The following is a 17,350-nucleotide window of genomic DNA, read 5'->3' as shown; positions in this document are numbered from 1 at the left end:
CCTGAATGTGCCCTTTGCTAGGATGTCTGGGCCCTGCCCACATCCTCCCTGCCTCCGCCTCCTCCCGCTCACGACTCTGCCTGCCGTGTGTTCTAACTATAGTGAACGCTCTGGGAAAGTGTCCTTTCAGCTTTCACAGAGGGGCGGGGAGGAGGTGTGGTGAATCGCACACGCATGCGCATTGGAGACGGGGGGGGGGGGGCCAGGCGGCGTTGCAAGGCGGGGAGAAACGACGCAAGCCGACGCGACGCCATTTGCTGCGGCGGAGCGTGTGTGCTCGCCGATCTCGGAAGAGCTCCGTGTGAGACTCCCGCGCACGCCACCCGGTCTCTCGTGCCTGCTTGATACCGCGCGGCTCCACGCGTTGCCCCTCGTGCCCCGTGGAGGAGTCGCCGCAGCCAGCGTCCGAATCGAAGACGCCGCGAGGCCGCCGTCACCGCCATGCCCAAGAATAAAGGTAACGCCGCTTGAACCCCGAGACCACGACTCCGCGGGGCCGGTCTCCCTGCTCTGCCTTCGGCTTCGGGATAGGGCAGGCCGCGCTGACCTTCCTGTCCGCCCGGCCTGCCGGCGGCTGGGCCATCCGAGGCGATTCTGGGCTCGGGAGAAGACCTGGGGAGTTCCTCCTGTCCTCCAGTTTGGTCACATCGGGGTGGAGCCGCCGCCATTTTTGTAGGGCCTCCTGCGGGGAATGTGGGTTTGCTCCTCGTTGGCGCCACGGTGACCGCGGCGCGATGGGGACCTGTGAGGAGGCTCCACCTGGGGCTGCCGGGCTTCGCACGGGGCGTCCTCGGCCTGCCCGGGCGAGGGGCGTTAAACCCTGGAGGCAGTCCCTTTCAGAGGGTGATGCTCGCTCTAGTGACCATAGGGTACCCCTGCATGGGTTTCTTTACGGACAGTTGTTGAATATTGTCGAGACTACTCTTCTCTTGAAAATTGTGGTCGGAACCTGGATGCATTTTTGACATTCGTCTCTAGAAATTTACCTTGCCCCATCCCTTGACGGAGTTGAACTGTTTTCTCCCCAGAATACTTGTTCCATATTTAGGCAAGTTTTCTACTTGCGTTTCAGATTATTATATGTATTGTGCTGGGAGTAACTTTAAGTAAGTTCCCTCCATTCTGAAGTTCGACATTCACAAATTGTCAGACTGGAGAAGATAAGTTTGTTTAGAATTTCCAAAATGGAAAAGCCTAATTTAGGTTAAAGCAGAACAGTCCTGAAGAAATTCTCCCGTTTTAGATTTAAGGGCGTTTCTGCATTTTAAGTATCCTTATGTTTTCTCAAAACTCTAAGTAGAAAGTGGGAAAACTGTGTTTCTGACAGGAGAGCAGCGTATTTCAGAACCCACAAGAAGTTTCCTTTGATTATTCATCCTGAGACCTTCTGCCTTGACTCAGCCTACTTGTGTTCTCTTTTCTGTTTCACAGCCGGCTCCTCGTTCTACTTCATTTCCTCTGGAGCTGTCACTACTCATTTTTATCCCTGGAGATATTTCGGTTCAGTTCCCTCTGGGCACTCTAACTTAGTCCCCTTAGAAATCGAATCGGTCCATTTTGTAGCAAGGATTTTACTGCTGCTTATTCTGGGAAAGGCAGGGTGATAAAATAGGGTTTTTAAAAATCACAATTTCCTCATAACCTATATAATCCTTATTTCCGCTGAGGTGGTTACTGGATCATTTCAGTATATATCTTATTCTCTTTTATTTCTAGCATGAGATTTCCAATTCCTTCACTAGACTGACTCTAAGCTGTAAAGGGCAATAATAGTATCTGTCTTACTCACATTGGATTGCTAGCACTTGACACTTAATAGATGCTCAATAAATATTTGTTGGATTAAGTCACCTGCCTTATGTTGAGTCCACCCTTAGGTGAATAATAGGTTCCCCTTTGGTTTTCAAGGGGACGGGACTTCTGCATTAAACCACATCTGGTTCACTAGCCTCCTTTAAAGTTCATTCCATTACATGGTGATAAAATAGAGGAGGGGTGATCGGGATGGTTAATTCTGGTAAATTGACAAGTAATGAATCACTTTTATAAGCATTTGAGGCATACAAAAATTGTAGATAATGCAGTGAGCAGCTGGTGCTCCTTTACTCTAAACTTGAAAATTACAACACAGATTCAGTTAAAGCCCTCTGTGTCTCCCTCCCCAATTCCCTTCCTCTCAGAAGGGAGGAAGAAACACCATTCTGAACTCAGTGTTTATTGTTCCTATATATGTCAAAACAATGTTATCTTACTTGGAGGAATAGTACTTCTCAAGACCCCTGAATTTTACGAGATGAGGTTTAATGTATAGATAAATGTGTTTGTTTCTCTTTATTGGAAAAGCCAGAAGCCCCGTGACTATAATCTTGATGATGGTTACACAAATAAGGGTATAAATTGCCTTAAACTATATGTCAAAAGACTTTAGCTTTGGACTGATTCTTAGCTTATTTCCTCTAGATTCTGTCAGCTTAGTACCTCAGGAAAAGGGGTATCATTTGGCCCACTGACGAGCATTTGGGATAAGGTACTCGCACACTTTGAGGTCTTGACTACCTTTGATTTTAAGATGACCACTCCTATGGCTCTCCATGGAGCGCCTTGCCTTACCTCCTTTCTCCAAGGCATTCTTTCTTGCCCCTCTCTCTCCTAAGCTGCAAGGGCCCTATATTTGCCTCTGTAGCATGTTTCCTAAGCCCACACAGTTCACTTTTTCTCCCTCTGACTTTCTGAATAAATTGTCTCTCACAGTTTGGGGAAGAAAGAAAAGTCACCACTTTTTTAGGAAATACGTATATGGATTACTCTTTTACTCTTCCCTCCCTCTGTATCTGGTCATAATTCTCTCATTTCCATCTCAGAAGTGCTCCTTTTTTTATTGCTCTGAATAATATTCCAGTGTATGGTCTCGTACTGCAGTTTGTCCATTCACCTACTGAAGGACATCTTGGTTGCTTCCAACTTCCTCTCTTCATGACTAACTCAGCCTGCTTCATTCAATGTGTGGTAAGGACAGTAACCTTTTTTGTTGTTGAGAGAGAGAAACGTCGATTTGTTGTTCCACTCATTTATGCACTCATTGTTTGATTCTTGTGTGTGCCCTGAACTGGGGATGGAACCTGCAACCTTGGCGTGTCATGACAGCACCAATTGAGCTACCCTGCCAGGGCGAGGACAGTTACCTTCTGACCAGTTTTCCCACCCAGAGGATCATGTCACACCTCTGTTTTTAGTTGAAGTATTTTTTTTTTTTTTTTTTTTTTTTTTTTTTTTTTTTTCATTTTTCTGAAGCTGGAAATGGGGAGAGACAGTCAGACAGACTCCCGCATGCGCCCGACCGGGATCCACCCGGCACGCCCACCATGGGGCGACGCTCTGCCCACCAGGGGGCGATGCTCTGCCCATCCTGGGCGTCGCCATATTGCGACCAGAGCCACTCTAGCGCCTGGGGCAGAGGCCACAGAGCCATCCCCAGCGCCCGGGCCATCTTTGCTCCAATGGAGCCTTGGCTGCGGGAGGGGAAGAGAGAGACAGAGAGGAAAGTGCGGCGGAGGGGTGGAGAAGCAAATGGGCGCTTCTCCTGTGTGCCCTGGCCGGGAATCGAACCGGGGTCCTCCGCACGCTAGGCCGACGCTCTACCGCTGAGCCAACCGGCCAGGGCCTAGTTGAAGTATTTTTTAAAAAATATTTTTTTAATAGTAAATATCTTCATGATTCAAAAGTATAAAAAGTGAAATCTCTTCCTAAATGTATCCATTGCCAACTAGTTCTCTTTCTCACAGGCATTGTTAACTATTTCATATGTGCCCCTCTAGAGACATTTTATGTGTGTGTGTGTATAGGCAGATATGAATATCTTTTTATATCAGTGGTGGCTATATGTTCTTGTTCTTTTTATTTTTAAACTTATAGTAGGAAGAACTTTGAATACAGTATATACAGCCTGACCTGTGGTGGCGCAGTGGATAAAGCGTCGACCTGGAAATGCTGAGGTCGCCGGTTCGAAACCCAGGGCTTGCCTGGTCAAGGCACATATGGGAGTTGATGCTTCCAGGTCCTCCCCCCCTTCTCTCTCTCTGTCTCTCCTCTCTCTCTCTGTCTCTTTCTCTCCTCTCTAAAAAAAAAAATGAATAAAAAAAAATTGAAGGGCTTTAAAAAAAAATACAGTATATACAAAAGTGTACTAGTGTAATTGACTCCTCATGTACTTGTGTCCTGGCCCCAGGCAACATCAGTTCATGGCTAAACTTACACCATCCACACCAAATCAGACCATATAGTCTACTACTGCCATTGGTTGATAAGTCTTTTAAGTCTCCTTTAATCTGTAAGTTCCCAATCCATTCGTGTTTTCTTTTTCTTCATAATGTCTTCAGTGAAGAGAACAGATCACCTTGTAGAATTGCCCCCACAGTGTGGGTATGGGTTTTGTTGATTGCATCCCTATTGCACCTTTCTTTTTGGGTTGTTGTTTTTTGATAGATTTTATTTTTTAAAGCAGTTTTATATTAATAGAAAACTGAAAAGAAAGTACAAAGTTCTCAGATACTTCCTCTCCCACCAATTTCTTCTATTAACGTCTTACATGAGCCAATCTAGATGTTTATTATTAACTCAAGTCCATAGCTTATATTGAGCTTCATTCTTTATGTTGTACATTTTATGGGTTTTTGACAAATGTATAGTGACACGTATCCACCATTACAGTATGATAGAGAATAATAGTTTCAGTGCCCTAAAAACGTGCTCCACCTATTATTCACCTGTCCTTCCCCCAACTCTTGACAACTACTGATCTTTTTACTCTCTCCGTATTTTTGCCTCTTCCAAAATGTTATATAGTTGGAATCATACTATTCAGCCTTTACAGATTGGCTTCTTTTCCCTTGGCAATATATGGTTCCGGTTCCTCCGTGTCTTTGGAGGGCTTGGTAGTGATTTCTTGTTAACACCGAATAGTGTTTCATTGTATGTACAGACCACAAATTCACCTGTGAAGAACATCTTCCTTGCTTTCAAGTTCAGGCAGTTAGCATCTTGCTCTTTAACTTCAGATGACCTGCTCAGTGTATTCTGCAGCAATAGGATAAAATCCCGACTCTGGGTCGCCAGGCTGGTCACTTTCCCCCCACCATCACAAAATCAGTGTCCCGTTCCAGTGGCCCCACCATCACAAAATCAGTGTCCCGTTCCAGTGGCCCCACCATCACAAAATCAGTGTGTCCCATTCCAGTGGCCCCACCATCACAAAATCAGTGTGTCCCATTCCAGTGGCTGTCAGTTTACCTTTTTTCTTTTCTTTTCAGTCATCTCCTTGCACTCCCACCTTTCATTGGTGTGGGGGAATTAGACAAGAGAGACGAGACATTTTCATAAAACTTATCAAAACCTGCTGTATCTCCCACATTGTCCCATGGTGGCCACTGTAGGAGGGCTTCAGTGAGCGGTGTAGTCAACCGAGAGGTCGTTATCTTTATGAGTCAGGGCAGTTTGCTCATTGAATGCAGATGTCCTCAGAAAAGAATCTATATACTTTCATATAATATCTGCTTTGGTTTGTTTGCATTTTATGTAAAAGAATCCCCAAGAAGGCTGGAGGAGTGACGAGATATATGTATTTAGTATGATTGGGGAGTATAAATTTATTAATTGAGTAACTAAATTATGTGAACTTTTTAATATAAGTGACTTTTAACAACAGTTTTATAAGCCTTAACTTAGTTTAGGTTTTTTTCCTACTGTTTTGTGGATAATGTCTTTTCTTTCTTTAAACCATTAGGTAAAGGAGGTAAAAATAGACGTAGGGGTAAGAATGAGAATGAATCCGAAAAAAGAGAACTGGTCTTCAAAGAAGATGGGCAAGGTAAGCGTCTTCATACGTTAGGTTTCTTTTAGAAATATATATTATTTTGGAATTTTAATTTCTAAACCTAAATGAGATACTGTCCGTATTCCTGAGCAGTGAACCGCACGCCCCTTTTCTCATCCCCCGCACTTGACAGCCTCTCTCAGTGACCGTTTCCTGGGACACTCGGTTCACATTAAGGATTGGTGGTGGATCTGCAGTGTAGGTCTCCTTGTTTGGCGTGAACACTCATAAGAATGAGTTACGCAGTTCAGGAGGAATTAAGCCTCAGAAGTGCTGCTTGGCAGTTCCATGATGTAGTGCCGTGGTTTTAGCCACCGCTCCGCCAGAAATTTCCTGTTCTCTGCTGGCCCCGCTCCTACAACGTCAGCGTGGGTAACTGCTGGTTTAATGGCTTTTGTAGATAATAGGTGGTGTTACACAGCATGTGCGGTAGACCGTGGGTACTTGCCGCATGAATCTGAAGCCTTTCCCTCAGTTCTCCGGTGTCATTGGCATATAATTTCATAAAATAGAATAAAATGAAACTGAACATTTGACCTTTTCAAATCGATTAAGACTTTGTAAATGCCAGACCAAGATATATAATCCTAGTTTCTTATATTTTTATTTCGGGTAATTTCCAATCTTCAGAAAGCTGCAGTATTTAGTACAAAGAACTTCCCTTAAATGACCCTTTGCGTGCATGTGTGCGTTTTTCCTGAACCATTTAAGAGTTAGTTGCAGACGATGTGATCCTTTTCCCTTACTACTTACTTTGTTGTGTGACTCTTAGGAAGAGGTATGTCCTCTTACATAAGTACAGCAGGACACCCAGGGAGTTGAACCTGAAAGTATATATTCAGTATGATTCATGTTCAAAATTTTCCGGTTATCCCAATAATTTCCAGCACTTTTTACAAAGAATTTTTTTATTGTCTTTTTATAGAACTTTGGTGATTTGTTCAGGCTGGGAGACCTTTTTGTTTCTCGGCCTTAGTCGTTCTAGCCCCGTGAGCAGTGGACGCGATGTTGGCCGTCTCTGCTTTTCCTCCTGCACATATTCCCCCCTGGCTGTCTTTGAGTTGACCCGGAGTGTTGAGGAGCTGGGTTCACTGTATGCAGTCTGACTAACTCAGTTCTACGTGTCAACCCCATAACCGAGCCTTTCAAAGTGCCATCTCTGTAGTTGTCAGTTAGTGGATATCCTCTTTGGGGGTTAGTCTAATGCGCAGCTTCAGTGAGCTAAAGGTTCAGAAGTGGTGCACTCCCCCTCACCGACCCCCCACCCCGTGTCTTCTGTCATTTAATGACAAAAGGGACAGGCCCACGTGCAGGCTAATGTAATTAGAAGTTTGGCATTTTGCCTGAGAACATCTTTCATGCTTTACAAAAATTTTTTAAACAATCATTAAGATATTCTAATTTAATAAAGACATAATTAATGTTTAAGCTACTTTTATTTTCCAAATGTTGTGTTGAGATTAGCCTCTAAAGGTTGTAAGGGGAAGGAGGTCTAAAATTGGGAAAGGCTTCAAATATGAGATCAGGGAGGAGTGCTGTGTACATTTTGGGAAAAGCCACCTTGATCTCCGAAGGTAAAGCAAACGGACAGCTTGTCAGAGGCTTGGTCGTGGCTCTGCCATTAACTAGCACGGGAGTGTATCACTCCCTCCCATTTATTTTACTGCATGTCTTTATTCCAGCTAGTACAGCTGTACGTTCTGGTCAGTTTTTATGTGGACCTCTAAGTTGCTTTCATCAAAAGTTGCACAGTAGCCTGACCAGGAGGTGGCGCAGTAGATAGAGCATTGGACTGGGACACAAAGGACTCAGGTTTGAAACCCGAGGACTCTAGCTTGAGTGTGGGATCATAAACATGACCCCATGGTCGCTGGCTTGACTGGAGCCCCCACCCTCCCGTCAAGGCACATATGAGAAAGCAATCAATGAACAACTAAGGAGACTAAGTTGATGCTTCTCCTCTCTCCCCCATCCTGTCTGTCCCTCTCTCTGTCTCTGTCACCCACACAGAAGGTTGCACAATGTCTTACGCCCTTTTCTTTTCCCTCCCCCAGAGTATGCTCAAGTCATTAAAATGTTGGGGAACGGCCGCTTAGAAGCAATGTGTTTTGACGGTGTGAAGAGGTTGTGTCACATCAGAGGGAAACTGAGGAAAAAGGTAGGTGTGGAGATTTGAATTGAGCACACCTTTGTGATTGAGGGGGTGTTTTGGGGGGGCCACAGACCTTGTTTTGTATTTAAAGAGTCACTTGCATCACCTGTGTTGTATTCCTGCCAAAAATATTTAACCTGAATTTAATCAGGAAATAATGAACAAATGCAAATTGAGGGACTCTGCAAAACAAATGGCTTGGCTTTTAATACATTTTCAGTGTCCGGAAAGGAAGAAAGGCTGCAAGCTATTAAGGTTAATGTTAATGTTAAATTTTCTGAATTGTGATCATGAATGGGCTGCTTGGATGGTAATGACTAATTTCCCATCGCAGCAGGTGTTCGGGCAGACTTATTAATTAGGTCCAGTAAAAGTCCTCCAACTCTAATTTTATGGTTTTTAAAAATTATTTTGGTGTTTTAATCCTTTTGTTAGCAAATAAAGGAGGGGAGGGAAGGAGATGAAGTCCCATTTCTAATTTTCTATTATATTACAGTGGATGGATAACTAACCACTTTAAGTGGTTCACTATGAAAAAATACATTAAATTTTAAATTTATTCCTCTGGAATTATAAACTGTTAAGTAGTTAAATAAGAGTATATTTTAAACATCGCAATTACAGAAAAGTTGAAACGCGCACAGCTGCTTGCTGTAGTCTTTTTCCCCTAGTTCTACATGTAGGTACTTAAACCATGGTCGGGTGAATAGTGTTTACAGGAGTGCTGACCCAGTGTTGCTCTTGATTCTTTATTATTTCTTTTATAGGTTTGGATAAATACCTCAGACATAATATTGGTTGGTCTACGAGACTACCAGGTAAAAAATAAATAAATGAAATTTTTGTTCACTTGCTTGACTTTGCTGATCCTTTAGTATTAGGACCGAGAGTCATGACTGTATCTGATCAGCCCCAGCCCAGTGTGCCCCTCGCCATTGCATCAGCAAACATTTCTGAAGGGCTGCTTCTGTCTTGGGCATTGTACTGAGTACTCCCTCCAAGGAGTATGGTTCCCCACTGCAGTCAGTGGAATTCACATTTTCAGTGTGGAAGGAATACAAGCCATGCAAAATCTTCATGAAGCTGAATGGTCCTTTTTCTTACTCTGATATTTACAAAGTTTCCCTTTTTTGCAATGAGTGATAGTGTGTATAGTAGTAGTTTTATCAGTGTTCTTAGTTGGCCAAATAAAAATGTAATCTTATGTTGACCCTCCTACCCCAATTAAAAAAAAATGTAGGTTTTGAAATCAAAATTGGAAACCATTACTCACAGGGCTACATAATGACACTCCCTTTCCATGAGATGCTTACGGCCTGGGAATGGTGGGAGTAAGACAGGCACATGTGCAATTACAGTATAAATCATGATGTGAGTATGTACGCTAAATTTTGATAAGAACTTAGGTAAGAACATGGTAGTTAAGCCTCATGATCTCAACCTGGGACATTGTGGGTCAGTAAAATTCATTTGGTTCTACCTATTGGAACTCATCATTATGTGTTAAGATACATTGTGAGTGACAAAATGTTTCTATTTTTATAACTTTGATTTTTAAAAAAATTCTATATATATATTCCAGGATAGTTAAAATCTTTACTTTAAATCAGTGGGTCTCAGCCATGGGTGATTTGTTTTTACATCCAGGGCATTTGGCAGTGTCTGGAAACATTTCTAGTTGTCACAACTGAGAGAGGGGACAGTGCTGCTGTTATCTAGTGCAGTGGTCCCCAACCTTTTTTGGGCCGCGGACCAGTTTAATGTCAGAAAATATTTTCACGGACCGGCCTTTAGGGTGGGACGGATAAATGTATCACGTGACCCAGACAAGCATCAAGAGTGAGTCTTAGACAGATGTAACAGGGAATCTGGTCATTTTTTAAAAATAAAACATTGTTCAGACTTAAATATAAATAAAACGGAAATAATGTAAGTTATTTATTCTTTCTCTTCAGACCGGTATCGGTCCGTGGCCCGGGGGTTGGGGCCAACTGATCTAGTGGGTAGAGACCAGAGATGTTGCTAAACATACTACAATGCCCAGGACAGTCCCTATAAGAAAGAATTATCTAGACCAGTAGTGCTGAGGTTAAGAAAAACTGCTTTAAATTCATACCATTTTAATGTCCTTTTTTTTTTTTTCTTTTGGTCTCAAAAATAATCGCACAAGTAAAAAGAGTTCCCTGTTTGACAGATAGGAAACCAAGGTTTTGAAAGGTATAACATTCTGACCAGAAGATTGTCATTTTCTGGTTCTTAATCTCCCGTAATTCTTCTTCTCTGCCCCTGCCAGGGACCAGTAGCATCAATAGCTTTGGGAACTTGTTAGAAATGCAGGTCCTGTCTATGGCCATACCACCCTGAATGTGCCTGATCTTGTCTGATCTCGGAAGCTAAGCAGGGTCGGGCCTGGTTAGTACTTGGATGGGAGAAATGCAGGTCCTTGGACCCCACCCCAAGCCTCCTAAGTCAGAATGTGCATTTTAACACAGTCCCCCTGGGCTTCTCTGCACAGTCCAGTTCTACTGGTCAATCGTCGGGAGGTGTAGAAGCTCCACAGGAGATGCTGATCAGTTCTGCCCTAAGAACTGCTGATGCATGGAAAGGTGCATGCATTTCCTTAGCTCCTTATACCAGTCTCCATTTTTGAATTAGAGTGTTGAATCATTTGTAATTTGTGGTACAGTTTTTTTAAATTCATTTCTCAATTTTATATTTCAAAAGACTTCTAATCAAAGGGTAATGGTAAAGAGTTTTACAGGATTGGGTCTGCAGAGGTCTGCTTTTTTTTTTTTTTTTTTTTTTTTTTAAAGTGAGAGGAAGGACGGTAGAGAGAGAGGCTTCTGCATACACCTGAACCAGGATCCACCTGGTGACCTTTGTAGGGGGGCCGATGCTTGAACCAACTGAGCTATCCTCAGTGCCCGGGTGCAACGCCCAGACTGACTGTGCAACTGGCTGCAGGAGGAGAAGAGCGAGAGAAGGGGGAGTGGGAGGGGAAGAGAAGCAGATGGTCGCTTACCATGTGTGCACCGACCCGGGGTCAAACCCTGGACATCCGTACTCCGGGTTGTTGCTCTACCACTGAGCAAACTGGCCAGGGCCAGTTCCACTCTCATTAAAGTGAGAGCTGTGAATATCTTCCCTAAGCTTGTTGATCATTGTTCTTGTATGTATGCAAGCTTCATAGTGGGTTAAACCTGAGCGTGTTTTTCAGATTGTAGGAGAAAATGTAATATTTTGCCATCAGCTCTAAAAGTTATTTTTCTCTTTTTAAGGATAATAAAGCTGATGTAATTTTAAAATACAATGCAGATGAAGCGAGAAGTCTGAAGGCATATGGCGAGCTTCCGGAGCATGGTAATGTCTGAGTTACTATTTTAATCTGTCAGGTTGCTGTGGAATTTTGGTAGAATTTTGTGGGTTTGTATTTACTTTTGAGCTTACGTGGTTTGTTTATTTTGACTGACTATACTTCCTAATACTAGATGCCTTAAGAAAATAACTTGGATTCTGTTTCTAATAAGGATACTTTTGGTGAGGAGTTATACTTTGTAAGCCCTGGACTTCTGCATAGTACCAGTGAAAGGAAAATTTTTGTTAGAGTGGTTTTTTTTTAATTCATTTCTCAAAGACAGCATCAGGATTTGTCTCCTTTAGATGTGGAACAAGGACAGTGGTTAGGGACTGTTGCTGGTTTCTGTCAGTCAGTCTTCAGAGGCTCCTGCACCCAGTGTCGCAGTGTCCCGTAGGGTTTGTTAGGCCAGCGTTCTTCGTTTCCTCTCCGAATACAGCAGTCCTGTCTTCTAAATGCAGAAAACTTCAGTAAAACAAAAATAAGTCCCTTACCGAAGGGGAAGTATACTTTACATACTATTTTATAAGCCTGCATTTTTCACTTCGTAGTTACTGGTTTTTGTTTGCTCTGTTGCATATTATGGAAACGATATGGCATTTTATATTACCACTATATCTTATATTTTGATATGTCTCCAGACCATGAGAATACTTGTAGACATTTATGAATTTTTAAACATATAGGATTATTATACTAATGCTATATACATTTTTTTTTAATTTTGATTTTACTGTGTACATTTTAAAGTATGCCCTAAAATAGAAAATGAAAAATGGTAAGAAATCATTCTGGGTTTTTTCTTTTAAAATATTTATTTTTTAATTATTTTTTTAAATGTCACTCCCTTTGGAGACCATGGAAAACCTGCTAAAATTAATTACTTGACATTCCTAATCTAGAAAATATTAATATATCTAGGAATAGGACTAGCACTTTCTGGTTCATTTTCGTTGCTTAGTGATAGCGTGATTTAACCAAATCTTTCTGATTGATGAGTCTGCTGATTGGTGAGTTCTTGGCGTGTGCACAAACCTTTTTTAAAGCATAGCTGGTGCCCTGGCCTGATTTCTGGGTTGGTTAGAGCGTCATCCCGAAGCGCAGAGGTTGCCAGTTCAGTCCCGGTCAGGGTGCAGACAGGAACAGATTGATGCTCCTCTCTCTCAAACCAATACGTAAAAAACAAAACAAAAAAAAGGCATAGCTGGAAGTCGTAATAGCTTCAGAGTTTGTGTAATTAAAGCCTGCCTTACTAAAAGTATGTAAACAAAAGAAAATTATAATGTAAGTACATTCTAACTTGACTTAGCAGTCACTTTGTTGGAGGTTTTGTTGTATAAAATACTGTTCTGTATAGTAGGGTTGTTAGGTTGAAGCTAGGATCTTTTCTGATAATAAAACTTTGATTTAATTAAAAGTTTGCGTTTGGGGAGTCTCTGTTTATGGTGCAAAATTTGATATCAAACCACTTTTTGTGGGCAGTTATTCATTTTGATAGCATCTTAAATATGTTTATGAGTATATTTGTTGTTTCTTTAGCTAAAATCAATGAGACTGATACATTTGGTCCTGGAGATGACGATGAAATCCAGTTTGATGACATTGGAGACGATGACGAAGACATTGATGATGTAAGTGGTTCAGTAGTTATAGTACTCAGTAAATAACTAGTCAGTCAAGCTGTTTATGCTTTGAGAATTCATCTATTTGCAACAATTCTCCCTAGAAAGTTCGATAGTTGCTTAGGTAATCTGAATGCTAGACATTGGGAGCATAACTCGTTTAAGGGTGTCTAAAGAGATCACTATTAAGGACTTTCGTTGTGAGAAATACAAAGAAACATGCTTTCTCCCAGTTGTAATACTACTTATTAAAAGAAGAATCCTGTTTGAACTAGCTTGATAAGAAGCATTGAAATTACAACATACATTAAAAGCTTTGTTAAAATCAAAAAGCCTTTTGCCATTATGTGATTTTATCTGTTGGATATACACTGTTGGCAAGCTCTTGGTTTGGAGTTGATTTGCTTATTTTCAGAAAAATGTATTGGTTTTTTTTTTAGCAGTTAAAGCAGTGATGCTCACAGGAGTAAATGCCTCATTGCCCTTCTGATCTTATAATATTTAAGTGAAATTCAAACTTAGTTTTGGGCAATATGAATTTATTTAATAATTGGGAGGGGTATTAGAAATGACTCTTAAATCTAGTTTGGGCTCTTTTCAACCCTTTTAAAATAAAAATATGGTTCTGAAACCAGCTGTGTATATAAGTCTAAAAATACTAATGTTTGATTTGCTTCAAAGATGAAATTTTCATATACCTAGAGCAGTTTATTCCTGACCAAGATTGTACAACAGAATTCATAGAAAGCTTTTCAAAAATATAAAGAGTGATATTGGGAAAATCTGAGTTGGACATCACACTGAGAACCCACCACCAAGATTCTACAATTAACATTTTCCTGTACTTGCGTTATCATGTATCTATATCTACTCATGATCCTTTGACAGCAGATTTATCGGTTATATTCTGTGAGAAGAACCTGACGTACAGTTACGACGTTTCAGGTTAAGGGGTGATCCAAACATTTGGACAGCTGAGCTGGGGTAGAAGGCCTCTTCGGGAATTGAGAACCTAACCAGAGAACACGCCTGAATAGGAAGCCACAGGCAGAGGTGATAGGCTGAGGACCTAGTCGGGAAAGATTTTCTAAGAAAGAAATTTCTGAAGCTGCCAGGGCTTCCTCGGAACTGGGCCCAGCAGGCTAGCTGGGCAAAGAGGATCAAGACAGTGCTTATTAAGGGGATCGCAGTTATCTTGAACATTTGTGGGGGTGGCTTCATTTATCACCTGAGAACCTTCTTCCCCGAGACATTTCTCTGTGGTGTATAGGTGTTCTAGCCTTCACTCTCTGGGACCAGGTTGACTGGAGGGTGGAGTATTTGGTCAGAACTACCCTTGTTTCTTTCTTAAGGAAATAATACCCCCCCCCCCCGTGTCCATTTCCACCCCTAATTTTAAAATCGCTAGCTCCGAAAGGAGGCACTGCTCTTTGAGCATATTCACTGTAACAGGTAACATCCCGGGGGAGGTTGTAAGGATGTCCTGGCAGCAGACCGGAACTGAGAAAAGCATGGTGCACAGAACTTCCTCCTCAGACCGGATGTTTCCCAGATTGCGGGGGGGAGGAGGCTCCCTAACTGGTAGGCGGCTGCAGAACAAAAACTCATTTTTTATTTGATCTGATGTTGTTTTTCCTTTCAGATCTAAATTGACCTCAACGTTTTACATTCCAACTTCTCTGAGGATTGTTCAACGATTTGGATTATTGGCTGTGGCCTATTAAAGATTAAAACTTTCGTTAATTTGATGTGCAATTTGTTAAAGCAGACTGATTTGTTTCTAAGGTATTTCTTTAAAAACTGTTAGTGCTGAATTAAGTGAACCGTTAAGCCCACTCTGTTCATTAGGTGTAACGGAGCTTATGCTCAAGGGGCACATCTGCTCTTTTTCCAACGAAACACTGCATTCACGTTCCCACTCTGACCACTTCCAGTAAGGACACGGGTTTGGAATAAACGTTTGCCCTGTACCCATGGATTATGCCCTAGTTCTGACCCGCCTGTTGACTGTACAGTGACTATATTCCACTGACCTACATGTACCCTTGAGGTTTTGATAAAATTTTTGAGAGGCAAAAATCTTCATTGGAAGTCAGAAATGATTAGGTGTTTTTCATATTTAAGTAGCATGTGTCTATTTTTATACTAATTTTGATATCGCATACATTCTTTTCATAATCTTATTTTGCCATGATAAACATCAACAAAAAAGCTTTTTCAAAATGCAGATTTTTGAACCTGGGTTTTAATAGGAATTTTGAACTTCTCAGGTTAGTAGTTGCAGAAATCGAACACTAGGTGGCACCCAGTATTGTAACATTGGAAATGCTGATATAGTTGTCAACATTTTCCTTTTTTTTTTTTTTTTTTTACTTACTGTGCATAGGAAATTTCCTGACCAAGAAGATTGTTTTGATCACATGCATGTATCTAGAATATTTTTACAAAACAAAAAGGTTATGTCGTATCATTTTATTTCAGAAATCCTGTACATGTAAGCTACAATTTTGAATGCTTTATAAACACATCAGTTATGTGTAAATGAAAATTTCATGACAACCTGTACAAATTAAGCCTTTCTCAAACTGAGAAAGAGAAGGGAATAACATCTTAATGAAAACGTGGTCTCCAGTTTCTGAATGGAAGAACTGCGGTAGAGAAACAGAATAAAGACTTCCATGCTATAGAGTGTGTTATACCCTTTGTATTTAGGGTATATTTTATTGTGTGGACAGATTTTTTTGCTTGTTATGTTATTCGGCATCTAGATTCACCCTTTTTTTTGTCATCAACTCTAGTAGCCTGATACTGAGGGCTACACTGGTTAGATCTCCCTAGCCACATTGAAGTCAATGCAACTTTCAAAGAAGAGGTCTGTCACGTAGCATGTGAAGCTTTTGTCCTGCTGGTCTCCAGATAGCTTGGCCGTGCTAAGAAAATAATATAAAAGACAGTAAACCTTCACGTCTCTTCCAAAAACAACACAAATCTGTCATCCCATGCTTAGTGTAATTTCCTAAGTGTGCAAGCTGTGGAGTCAAAGTCAGGTTCTATAAAACACTGGTCAAGAATAGAGATTAAGAGTGGGCAGTTGCGGTTCATGTTTCTGATTTGTTCTAACTGATACAGTTCACGGTAGGAACGGTGCAGCTCGGACAGTAGTTTTTCTGCTTACCTCCTCTAATATGGTTCATCCAAAAATTCTTTACACATTCAACAGTGGCCCCAAACCATATGTTTGTTAGTAATTTCTTCTCACCTTGTTAGTAACAGCTAAGTGTAGTGCTGTTGCATCCTTGAAAATCAAATCAATCATTAAACTAGTTAGGATAAAATTGTAGCTCATATGAGAAACACTAGGGATTATTTTACTAAATTGTCTTTGATGTGGAAATGTAGTTTCAGTGAACTCATATTTCAAATGAATTATGGAAATGGTCCTTAAGAAAAGCATTTTCTGTTCTTTGGGGTTTGGGGAGTTTTTTTGGTTATACTCTGATTCCTAAAATACAATGCTATAAAGTGTGTCCCAAAAGAAAATGTTTAAAGTCCTGCGAAGAGATGTAATAGTTACTACTAACGAATTTGATAGGCTTTCATTTTTCATGTAGTATTTATTCCAGTTAGAGTATAAATATATTGTATTACTAAGGTGGCTAAATAACCAAACCAAGTGTTTGTGTAAAAAAAGACTTGCCAAGATTTGACTTGAATTTTTCCTAAACATCTGACTTCTTCAAGAGACCCCCTTTAAAGGAGCCTGTAAACAATGCATGATGAAAATTCTTGTATTTAATTAAGGGGTGGCAGTCGGTTACTCACCAGATCTCTGGTATTGTGACTGTAAATATAGTTGCTTATAAAAACTCTTTGTGACTTGTGGTTTAACTTAGTCTCACCTATCCTGTGTAAATATTATAAGTTGTTGAATAACATCTTTAATAGATAAAAAATGCTGTCAGTATTGACTAAAGAGCAACCGAGTCATCAATTAAGTAAAAGCATGTTTCAAATAAAATACCTAGCTGGATTTATACTTTGTTTGTGTTCTGTACAGATTTAACAACGTTCAGTCCTCACTGTGGCGTCACTGTTAAAGTATCAGAATGAAAGGGAGGTTCTCTATGTTACTGTCATAAACATAAAAAAAGATTTGTGTTGTGAGAGATTGAGATCTTGATGCTGTTTCACAAGAGGGAGTTTCATCTGTGCTGTTTGGACCCCATGAGCTTTCACACACCAATTTAGGTTGTTGATTTACCATAAACTACCATCGTTTAGATAGAGCCTTGTTTTCTGTTTTATTTTTTTTCTTCCTATTCAGAAGAGTAAAAATCTGAACTGAGTCTCAG

General features: G+C 41.0%; 1 protein-coding gene across 1 annotated transcript; it reads left to right on the top strand.

Annotated features, from left to right (window-relative positions):
* The first annotated feature begins 230 nt into the window (after positions 1-230).
* Positions 231-17,028, top strand: EIF1AX (eukaryotic translation initiation factor 1A X-linked). The gene is made up of 7 exons (XM_066356458.1): positions 231-457; positions 5,780-5,863; positions 7,924-8,027; positions 8,789-8,839; positions 11,300-11,381; positions 12,916-13,007; positions 14,641-17,028. Exons 1-7 carry the CDS (start codon positions 442-444, stop codon positions 14,644-14,646), a joined length of 435 nt encoding a protein of 144 aa, XP_066212555.1. The 5' UTR covers positions 231-441; the 3' UTR covers positions 14,647-17,028.
* Positions 17,029-17,350: the final 322 nt, after the last annotated feature.

Source organism: Saccopteryx leptura, chromosome X, assembly GCF_036850995.1.
Source record: "Saccopteryx leptura isolate mSacLep1 chromosome X, mSacLep1_pri_phased_curated, whole genome shotgun sequence".
Classification (NCBI taxonomy): Eukaryota; Metazoa; Chordata; class Mammalia; order Chiroptera; family Emballonuridae; genus Saccopteryx; species Saccopteryx leptura.
This window is presented reverse-complemented; position numbering and strand designations above follow the sequence as displayed.